This window comes from Diospyros lotus, chromosome 4 (assembly GCF_014633365.1).
Source record: "Diospyros lotus cultivar Yz01 chromosome 4, ASM1463336v1, whole genome shotgun sequence".
Lineage (NCBI taxonomy): Eukaryota > Viridiplantae > Streptophyta > Magnoliopsida > Ericales > Ebenaceae > Diospyros > Diospyros lotus.
In genome coordinates this window covers 43,587,760-43,599,848 of record NC_068341.1, presented here as the reverse complement: position 1 = coordinate 43,599,848, position 12,089 = coordinate 43,587,760, and the positions used below count along the sequence as shown (strand labels likewise).

Here is a 12,089-nt window from a genome sequence, read left to right as displayed (position 1 = left end):
TAATATGCATGTATTGGCAAGTTAGCTTTGTTTTTAGAGTTGCTGTTCCGTAGTTTCTCCCCTAGTTTGTTTAGTTTTTTGTGGTTGTTTGAGATATACTTTGCATAAACTATGAACGCTTTGTGGTTTTTTTTAGTTAATATACACTTATAAAAAAAATGATAAGCTAGCTATCATTTTACAATAAGGTTTATTTTTAGTTGAGAGATGATAAATCCCATCAATTCTTATCTCTAGGTGACAATGAATAGTCGATTGAATATTTAGACATTTCATAACAACAAAAAAATCTAACAACTTATTGACTAATTGTCAATTAACTCGATTTGACTTAACTGATCTAGTCTAGTTCATAAATCATTACATCATTTGAATTGGGTAGGGCTAACTTTGCAACAATAGTCTCATAAGTATAATCAAATTTGTACATATCATGCATTGCTCTCATCAACTCTATCTCCCCACTTCTTCAAGCGCAATCTTGCCATCTCTACCTGCAATTTTAACATATCCATAAGTACTACTATTGTTTTCTAATAATTTTGAAAAATAAGTTCAAACAAAGACGAATGAAGATCGAGAATGTGAATTCAAAATAAAGACATTTGAAGACTTCCTTTGATATTTGTATATGAAAATCAGGAGTTCTTTTAACATTTGAAGATCGGGAGTTTTCCCTAACATTAACTATTTATGCTTTATATTTTTTTTAATAAAATTCTTATTTATAGAAAAAATTATATATATCACCGTGAATTTTTTTTTTCAAACATTTTAACATTTGTTTGTTGGAAATTCATAAACTATACGAGGTGACAATAACACAGTCGAGAGAACATATATAGTTTTAATTATTTTTATTTTTAAGCGAAAAATGAGAATAGTATGAAATGGGAGTAACGCTTAATGGGAAAAATAATATTTTTCATTAATTTTGATTTAAAAATTTAAGGAAACTAAGAATTAAATGAAAAGGGCTGATATTAAGAGAGTGTAATGAAATGATATAATTAAGAGAAGCTTAATTACCTCTTTGTCCCAGTCGCATCGAATGGTAATTATTGTCAATATCAAGGTCTGAACTGCAGTCCCTCCAAAAATCATTCCAGCCCATATACCCTATTATTATTATTTAATCCATAGTTAGAGAGTGATTGAATGCCATAAATACAATGATTCTAATCCAATAATTAAAACGGCTCTCCATGACATTGTAGGATATACCCTACGTTTTAAAGCATGTTTCCTATTTTTTTTTAATGTTTATGTAATGGTTAATTGAGCCCAATCTTATTCAAATTTTTTTGAGAAAATTGATAAGAAAAGAGACGTTGAGACGTTCATACCATAACTCCATAGTTGAAGACCCATCCCATTACAAGTCCAAGGGGTACCCCAATCAGATAGTAACATCCCAAGTTGATGTATGCAACAACGGATTGCCACCCGGATCCAACAGCAACCCCTAAGCCAACAACAATCACCCAACAAATTAAAGTAGATTAATCCTAGTTAATGAGCTAATTACTCAATTAAGTCGAAGTTATACATTGACTAAATATATATTTAAATATCTGTATTTGTACGTTTTTTTTATTTGGACACTTGAATTTTTTGTTATTTCAATTATCTCATGAATTATGTAATTTTGAATCAATTGCACACATCGATAAATTTATTGAAAATAATAAATTAAGCATAGTTCAAAACTATAACTGAAATAATAAAAATTTTAGGAGTGTAATTGATTTAAAATTATATAATTTAGGAGTGTAATTGAAATAATAAAAAAATTAAATATTTAAATAAATAAACATGTAAGTACAAAAATTAAAATAGACATTTTAACGGAGGGCTAACTGTACACATTTATGTTTAAATTACCTGAGAGAACTGGTTGGACACTGTTGAGGAGGACAGTGAAAGCTAAGAGCATTGCGAGCTTGCTTACTTCTTTGAGGACAAGTTTGCTAGAGGTGAATATTAGGGCAATTTCATTGTGGAAGATCAGAATCATCAACCAGAAAAAGAGTCCGATTGTTACCGATGTTGTCACCGACACTATCGTTGCGAATTTGGCGCCTTTACCGTTGCCCGCTCCCAACTCGTTAGCAACCCTAACTCTATTGTTATCGTCATGGATACACAATCACGAGATTAAATATATTTATTTTTTTTAAAAAAAAATGATAAAGATACATTCCATACTAGATGTTTGTTATTTTGTCTGTATCGCTATTTTTATTTTTTTATTTTTTTTAATATTTAATTTTTTAAATTTATTTTCTTGCTTGATATGGGCATACAAGGAGGGAAGGGGGTGATGCCCACGCCCCCCCTCCCCTTATCTTATTTTCGTTAAATAAATCTTATATTATTTAACATGAAAAATGTAATAAAATTCTCATTTAAGTTGGGAAAAGCTGCAGGCATTTTTGGGGGTTTACTTTTTTTTTTTCTTAATAAATTAAAAAGTGAGATCAATGCCACATGGACTGATGATGATCATCAGTCATGCAGTGCAGCATTACTCTTAATTTAATTATTATGTCTTGTGGCTATGAATTGATACTTACTTTCTTGAAAGGATAAAACCTAGTGGGTCCAACATTAGAAAATTGTATATTACTTCTCAGATTTGTGACATTAGGGTGACACAAGAGGGAGAAAAATATAAAATAAATAGCCAGTCATGAAAATAATTTAATAATTTTTATAAATTGATAATTTTATTTCATATTTTTAATTTTAACAATTAAATCTAAATTATCTTAATTATTTGTAATTTTATTCATCGATTTAGAAAAAACGTATTTATGCTGATTTGTCATGTCACATGTCATATAACAATAGTATTTGTGGAACTCACATATATATATAAATAAATAAAAAAATAATTTGTTACACATAATTTATTTATTTATTAATTTTTTTTTACTTACGTGTTAATGTGAGTCTTACAAATATTATTATTATATATACGTATTAAGTAAACATGAACACATTCATCTTAAATTAATTTCACATGTTAGATAAAATTATATTGGACCGAGTGAATTTGGACCTAATTGGCAAAATTAAAAAGACTAGTTAATATTACAAAGTTATGAAAAAAATTGGATTATTTTTATGATTAGGTCTAAAATAAGAAGCCACACAATGGGTATAATTATTATAAATTTATAAAAATTGTTTATCAAACTTATTTATAAGTATAATATTTTATAAATTTATACTCATAGGACAACTACTAATTTATGTTATTATGATCACAAATGTTAAACTTAAATATATGAAAATGTACCCGGTGGCAGCAAAGAAGGCTAGAGGAATCATCATTTCCCACCCGTTGATGTTCATGCTGCACAGAATTAAAAGACAAACAAAAGAGGCCAAATCTAATGGATTAATGAATAACAAATATTCAATCGACCGTATATAATATAGTTCAGTCATGACAATACAAAGCTATCTATATTCCTTGAAAGCGTGACTTTTGGACACTTATTTTAATATTTTGGGACAATTTATATTATTGATATAATGCGTAATATAATATAAAATATTATTAAAAATAAAAATATATCATTTTTAATAGATAAATAATATTACTCTATATTATTTTTAATAGGTAAATATAAAATATAATAAATACATATTATCTAAAAAGAAAATGCATTTATTACTACTCAAAACATTCTTCTCGAGACAATGGTTAGCAGTATTTGTATATATATAATAAAATAAACTTGTTTAGGCAAGTGGTGAATAGAGATCTTCTATTTAAGTATTTCTAGGGTTTTTTTTTTTTTTTTTTTAATTTTGTGTTCTAAGAGTAGTTAAAGCGATACTTCTAGGGTGTTTTAGTGGATGGTAGAGGACTATTCATTCCAAACCAAATTCTCTCAATCAAGTCACAATGAGCATATAAAATAAACTCATATTTTTGTTCACTTTAAATTCTAAATTCCAAACTCTAAACTCTTTTGCTACATAAATAAATTATTATAAGAATTATGTTCTATCACACTTAGATGTTAATTGTTTGAATCATTAGAGGTTGGTCAATTAAGGGCTGGGCATGCACCTATCTAATCTTAACAAATGTCTCAAATTATTTGTTAAGATCATTATGACATCATTTTTTTGGATTAATTACAGGTATAGAAATTTAAGATGTGTTTCGACCTTAATATTTAAGTTTATGATTTCATAATAATCTATTTTTGAGATGAACAAAATTGAACAACCTTAATAATATGACTAGAATAATTAACTAGTTGATCAAACTGTACTTGAAACAAAATATCTACACATATATAGCTGGATTGGTCAAACTCCAACAACTCAATTGATTTCAAGGTGTAGTCCACCAACCATTGAACCAAGGATACTTATTTATTTATTTTTTTTTAGCCGCGTAGCACAATTAGTTTTCAAGTAGCAGATTGTACTTAAAGATGTAGGTTCAAGTCATGACAGTCGCAATATAAGAGTTTCACCCTCCTGTGAGAGTGGCTCTTTGTGGGCACCATGCACTGTGTCTCCTACCTGATGTGTTACTGTGTACCGTAATTAACCCTCTCACGTGTGTGATGCAGTGTGTGGGGGCCTTTAAGACGAGAGACTTCACCTTTTGTACCCAAAGATACTTATTTTTAGATATTTCAACACCTATACCTATGATGTGGGAATAATAAATTGGTTAAAAATTAAAATCTCATCGTGCCACGTGTTCATGTCATTAAATGATATATAGGGAGATGATATAACTCCCTTTGACCTAGTTAGAAAAATTAATTATCAAAAAATAACCATTAATTCATCACATTCCCAAGTGCTATTTTTACTTGACTCATCTCTTCTTTGGATAAGAAGGAATGAACACTCATTTATCTTAAACTCGAATTTTTTTTGACATAGTCATCTCCTCTCTGTCTCTATTTGGTATGAGGGATTTTCTAGCAATCTGAAATCATCAAATCTAGGGTTCTCAAAGATGATAATTTCAGTAAACCAAAACAACTTTAACCTCACCTTTTTTCACAAATACTCGGATGGAGACAACTTGTGAGGATTACCTGCTTATGAAAACACATATTGTTCAAGTCCACACTAATAGAGTTGATATTGCCATCTGGGCATGGTTTCATCATTAGGCACACAAAGATTTCCCCCTAATCAACCTTAATAAGTTTTGGAGCTTCAAAACATTAAAACGTACGATCAAATAGAATAAATCTTTTGGTTATCATAGAAATAAACGAACATAATCAATAAAAATGAACAAAAAAAAAAATAATAAAAGGAGAAGATAAGAATGAAGAAGTTTCTGACCATATGGACAGAGCATCCACCGCTATTTCTGCATTCTTCAGGTTTCCGGTCATCAATATCAGTATCTTGTAGTACCAGCTCTCCAAACTGTTCAATTCATCAATTTAAACACAAACAACTCAGTGAGACCAGAACTCACAGATATCGAGATCGAGATCGAGAGAGAGAGAGAGAGAGAGAGAGAGAGAGAGAGAGAGAGGACCAGAGCATGACGCCAGAAGCTGCAGAGAGTTTGACAAACTGCCAAAGACCAGAAAATGCGTCAATGGAGAAGCCGGACCAGGTGAGAGGGCACCCTCCAAACACGGTGTAACCCATTAGCCCAATCACCAGAACCCACCACGAGAAGTTCAAAGTCACGGCCACGCCGACGACTTCAAGCTTGAGGCGGTAAACGAACAGCCAGCTGACGAACACGTGGATCAGGAGAGCCGCCAGCGACACCCAGGCGATCACGCCGGTCTTCAGCTGGCTCTGCAGGAACCGCTGCAGCGGGAACTGGAAAACGAAGCTGAACTGCAGCGGAATCATCCATATGGCCGCCGAGCCGGAGAGTTCCGCCACAGTCCGCGGCTGCCCCAGAAGCTTTAGTATCGGAGAGGCAAATATGTATACCGGCAAAAGCAGGACTCCACAAATGAAGAGAACTATCCAAGAACGCTGCATATATATCCCCAGCATGTGGTATTTCTTGGCTCCATAAGCTTGCCCGCATAGCGTCTCTAAAGCGCTCGCCATCCCCAACTGTTGAATAGTATATATACCATATTAGATCAACAAACAGGAGATTCACCATCCACATCAAATGATAGTCTACTGATACGTGGTAACGTACGCTACTGAATTTGAGGGTCTCGTATTCGGGTCACGTGCACCCCCACAGATCTTTTGCAATCTAGTCTTTGGGTACAGATGAATACCAAATAGTGGTCTTACTAGTGGCCAGAGACTCGACCAGACAGGACTCAAAACAATGAATTTTAACGTACCAAGAGGCCGATGTTGAAGCCGACGACGACATTGCTGGCGATTGAGATGGCGGCGAACTCGTGGTCGCCGAGGTGGCCGGCGAAGGCCTGGGTGATGACAAACATGGAGTAGGAGGTGATGCGGCTGATGATCGCTGGGCCAACTATGTGCCATAGCTTCTTGGATTCAACCAAGACTCTCCGCGTAAGATCGACATCTTCGTCTTCGTCTTCTTGATGTTTGGATCCGACGGCGGGTGATGAATACTCTAACAAGGGCGCTTTGCGTTCATCTATGGCGCCCTCGCTCTTCATCTTTGACACTTGACAGGATTTTGCTACCTATATCTGATGTATCTCTGAATTTCTTTGGGCTCAGAGAGAGAGAGAGAGAGAGAGAGAGAGGGGGGGGGGGGGGGGGGGGGATATGAACATTGCAATCACACCGCCATCATATTATATATGTTTACATTAATTTTAGAGACACTCGTTTTTATGTTGAAAGAAGGCAAAATGTTACTCTCCAAATATAGGTTTAACGATCGGATGAATAATATATCAATGCCAATGTAATAGATTGCGAGTTCGATTCTTATCTTGCATAATAACCAAAAACCTAACATGCGATTTATCTTACATGATGTAATCGGGGGCATACATACCGAGAATCGAGCAAGGACAATCATCGTAATAAAGTAGAAAATTATATCGAGAGAATATGAACTATTAAGTGACCAGCCTAATCTTAATACTTTCGAATATAACTTTACCTACACATCTATTCCACTTAAGTTTTTTCCCTTAACTTTTACTTTTATTTTACCAATATCAAATAAACATTAATCCTTAAATGTTGAGTCATAAAATTATTACATAAGTTTTTGGCCCTTTTTGGCTTATCATTCTTTTTCAACTCTATTGAGTTATACAGCTTATTAATTGAGCGTTGACATTACAAATATATTAATCTTCATATAAAATGATGGTTAACTTATGAGTATGCCTTTAGTACTATGATTATTTGTTTTTGTGGAATAGTCGAGAGTTGATATCACAAATATAAACACCCATGCCAAAGTATCACTCCAATGATTAGAGGAGTTCCTCTTAGTTAGACTCTGCAAGTAAAGATCTCTCGTTGGTGTATTTTTTATTCTTTTAGTTTGAGTCACCTTTCATGTTTCATGGGGGCTTAATACTTAGGGAAAGTGCTTTCATTGGATGATTTCCGAATGTAATATTGATTGAGATTTTCTTCTGATATTTATATATTTTATTCCTTCTTATTATTAGTAAGACTATATAGTTTTTTGTTCTTTACCTATTTTGATTTTTTTAGTTTTTTATTATGATATTTAACATCCTAATTTAAAGATGTAGATAGTTTTTGGTTGATTTATAAAAATTTTATTTATAAAAATATTAGGATACATTCACTTTGCGTTTTCAATTTTTAGTTTTGAGTTTAAATTCATTTTTAATTTTCTGTTTTAATAGTCTGTTTTCAGAAAATTGAAAATATATTCTTATTATCATTTTAAAAAATTATTTTTTAAAACAGAAAATTAGAAAACGCGTTTACTCTAGAATTTTGAAAAAAATTATTTTATGATATTTTATTTAATGAATTTGATTATTAAATGATAAAATTAACTATTTTTAATAAAATATTATTATTAAAATAAAATAACAAATTTGATTAATAAATTATTGATATCTGAGTGATAATTTATATTAAATATTATTGCACATAATATGTGTAATATAATTAATAATATACTATATATTATCCTATATTTTTAATTATAATATAGATATACTATATTTTTAAAATTTTAAATAAATATATAATTTTATTTTTAAAATTGAAGAATATTTTTTTTTCCTTTTCTTTTTTAGAGCCAAAATGCATTGTGTTTTCCATATTTTGGACATAGAGATTATTTTGGCTAAAAACAACAAAAACAATATTTTGTCGTTTTGAATTTCCTTTCCAAATTTTTTTCTTATTTTTGAAAATATATTTTTTAAAAATGACAAAATAATTATATTTTCATTATTTTAAAAAATTAAAAATTAAAAATGACCTGAAAAAAAAAAAAAAAAAAAAAAACACAACCTTATTACTCTATGTACATCGTTTTCACTCTAATCATTGTAACCTTTGCTCACTAACCCATTTTCTAGTAAACAAAGGGGAAAGAAAATTCATGAATACTTACAAAAGTTAGAATTTTAATATCGATTTAGTATAAATTTGGAGGTTTGTGCATTGGTTTTGACACGTGAGGTGGTCTTTTGCCAGTCATCTTTGCAACTTGTGAGGATGTTTTTATTTATTTATTTATTTTTAAATCAAACATATGGAAGATGTCAAACATAAGGCTTAGAAAGGTGACATTAATATTGCCGGTCCATTCTTTTTAATTGACAAAAATGCTATTTTTGTACTAAATTTTGATATTTCACCTGACATTTAATGTTAATTAATAGATAATTATCGGTGATTATCTATTAATTAACATAGTTGTATAGTTTTTTTTTTTTTCTTTGTTTAGAGGAAATTTTTGTTCGCTTATTTATTTTTGTTCTATTATAGTTTTTGTTGTGATACTTGGACTATGTTCTAACATAAATTTGTAATCTCTTTTACTGTATTTTCGTGTAATGAAATTCTTATTTAGAAAAAAAAAACAAAACTTCTTCATATATTTATTAAATTTTGGATTTTTAATTCTAATAATTTTTGAATTTAAAAATTTGTTCAACGGGTCTCTAGATTTTTGAAAATTGGTCAATAGATCTCTTGTAAGGCCAAAGTTTAAGGGTGTCAACGCTAATTTAAAAGGTGTTATGATTGATTTTAAAAAGTTTAAAAAATAATCGAACGAATTTTAAAATTTAGAAAGAATTTAAACCAAAGAACTAAAATTCCAATGGTGTTGATTAATTTATCTTTAACTAAATGCAACTAAATTTGTTTCCACAAACTTTTAAGTTTCAAACTAAATCCCCCCAAAAAATTAAAAAAAAGATTTGAGTTTTTATTTTGATTGATTTTGAGTAAAAGGTGTATATCTTTATCATGATTTCATGAAAAAAACAATCAAATTTTGAGTACACTCTTTTCATAACAATTAAACACTCTTTTTGTGAGAATTTCATTCTCATTTTCATTCTCTTAACCTTTATTTTTTCAATTAAATATTGTTATCATCGAAATATAATAATAAATTTATAATTGTAAGAGAATAGTATTTAGGTTTTCGAGAGACTACAAGACAGATGCAAGACAAAAATTAGGTAGAGGCACGAATTGTCCCTTGATCGTGTGAATCCTTTAATACTTAAGTCAATCTTAGCCAAAAAATTAAAAAAAAAGTATTCAAGTAAATTGTATGCCTAAAGAGTGAAAAATTACCTCTTATTTATAGAGGCTTAAATTGATAAATAAGAGAGTATTCATATCTTTCGAGATCCTTTGTTCTGATTTTCAAGGCATTTGTTTCAGAGGCTAATTAGCATGCTTCAACTGAGACCACATTTGAAATATTTCCAAGAGACTTATCACTCTCCTCAAGAGTTTTCTCTTTATGTTTGAATGAGAGTCACTGAGAGTCTCTGGGAGACTTAGACAAGGGACCCTCTCTCTTGACCTTTTGTGTTTTTTTTTTTCTTTTTAGCTTATTTATTCTTGAGCCTAATATTTTTACAAATGGACTGTGATCTAAGATACATCAAATGAAAAGACTTTTCAATATTTTGATCATGATTTTTTTTAGAAAATAAAATTATTTTTATTTTCTTGTAAGAATCATCGAAGATGAAAGTGATCTTTCTATTTTTTTTAATAATAATACAAATTGCATTAATCTATTATAAATAGATAATTAATTAATACTTCATAATGATTTACCTTATTTTATTAATATCAAGTTTTAGTGTTACAAGATCTTATTAATAATGCATTTTTTAAAATACTCTCATAATAAAGTGTTTTTCTAAAATATTTTTTTATTTTGTTTAAAAATAAAAATTAATTATATTAACAAGATTTGAATTTGATGTAACTAGGAACTAGAACATGAGATATTACCCATTTTTGTCAAACTCGTGTGTCAACTTGTACGAGTTTACGTGTCATATAACTCCAAATGAGTCAACTTGTTTATAAAATCAAAATTTAATAGAATCAAAGTTGACTATATTATAAAATTTGACTTATCGAGTTCAGCTTGCATATATTATTTTGATTTGAAGGTTTCCTTATTTGTGTTCCCCCTTGTTTCCCGATTTGTCAGTATTTAGTGATCAGTGTTATCGTCAATTCACAACTTCGATTGCTCGGTGTCACTGTCGATTCACAAGCACAAACTGCTAGGTCAGTAGTCATCAATGCACAAATACAAATCGACATTTCCCTTGCTCGCCTGCTCGGTATTGCCGTTTGCAACATGAATCGATTTACAACTTTGATTGTTTAGTACTGCCATCAATTCCGCTTAAAGAGGTATGCTTCATCTATTTCTTTTTTTATCCGTTTCTTGGTCTAATTCTTGTTTGTCGTCGATTTTTGTCAGCTTCTTTGTCGATTCACAACTTCATTTGCTCATTTTTCTTCATTGTCTGTTTCTTCTTAGTTTGTATTAGGTTATGACTGACTTATGAAAATTTATATTATAAATGAATTAATATTTGGAATTTTTTTATGGATTGATGAATGAAAATAAATGATGGATTTAATATTTAGAAATTTTTTGTTATTTAGTATTTTTGAAATTGGTAAATGAAATTATTTTGAAATAGGTACATATATTTTATTCATAGGAATAAGGTTGTAATAAATAATTATGTTATTAAATAATATTAATCTAATTTTCATAAAATTATGTCATTATGAACATATATTTACATGTATTAAAAAATATTTTTAATTATCTCTAAAATTTTATGTTTTTATAATTTGAATTTACAATTCGATTTTATAGACTCTCATTCTATCCCATTGAAAAATCTCAAGTTTAACAATCTTGATATCATTTGCTAAACTCTAGCAAGCAAGGGGCTTTTGTCCCCTGAGGTCACCTCTGACCTTTAAGTTACTGCTTTGAATTTAGAGAACAAGCAAAAAGGAAGAGTAACAAAAAAATTAAGATTACATATATTAAGTCCTAGCTCATGATTTGAGTCATGGGCATATATGGCCTCGAGTGGTACATGGCCTTCTCCAATTATCGTTAGCCAGAGAGAAATGGATCATGACACATGACAATTTATTGGAAAGGACACATCATTTAAGACTACATTTAATAATAATCGACTTTCAAATCACATCAAAGCCCAATTTTTTAAAAAATTGCCTAAAAGAAACTTAAAATTTAAACAGTTACTATAAAATGAACTTTGATTTTGAAACTTTTTGTTTCTTTTGAATGGGCCATTTTCAAAAGAAACAAAGTTGTGGAGCAGCATTAATTTGACTATTGGTTAGTTCATTACAACTGATAAAGAGACTTAAAATTAATTCTTCAATCTTCATTAGCTGTGATGAAGAAGACAAGGAACCTAGTCATATAAGCATTGTTTAGTCATCATGTTCTTAAGAAACCTAGTCATATAAGCATTGTTTAGTCATTATGATCTTAAGAAGTTATCTTCTCTTTGCCAGTATTCAAAGAATTTAGCCTAAGAAGGATGAGTCCATCCTAACAGCTGATGCCTCATGCCTTATTATCAACTTTAATTGTCTATTCTGGTTGAGTCTTGACTGTGCTTTGTTATATA

The 12,089-nt window shown here is 30.0% G+C and overlaps 1 protein-coding gene across 3 annotated transcripts in view; it reads right to left on the bottom strand.

Moving 5' to 3' along the window:
• Positions 1–251: 251 nt before the first annotated feature.
• LOC127798866 (protein DETOXIFICATION 27-like) overlaps positions 252–12,089 on the bottom strand; it is a 30,949-nt gene continuing 19,111 nt past the window's right edge. The window contains exons 1-8 of one of the 3 annotated variants that reach the window (XM_052332502.1): positions 6,327–6,707; positions 5,540–6,081; positions 5,338–5,424; positions 3,305–3,361; positions 1,885–2,123; positions 1,347–1,465; positions 1,030–1,119; positions 252–494 (exon numbers count right to left, since the gene is read on the bottom strand). In XM_052332502.1, the coding sequence (XP_052188462.1) occupies positions 432–494; positions 1,030–1,119; positions 1,347–1,465; positions 1,885–2,123; positions 3,305–3,361; positions 5,338–5,424; positions 5,540–6,081; positions 6,327–6,620 (1,491 nt within the window). In that variant the 5' untranslated portion in view covers positions 6,621–6,707 and the 3' untranslated portion in view covers positions 252–431. Of the gene's footprint in view, positions 495–1,029; positions 1,120–1,346; positions 1,466–1,884; positions 2,124–3,304; positions 3,362–5,337; positions 5,425–5,539; positions 6,082–6,326; positions 6,708–12,089 lie in introns of those variants that run through there. The other 2 variants (XM_052332504.1, XM_052332503.1) reach the window with 2 other exon arrangements.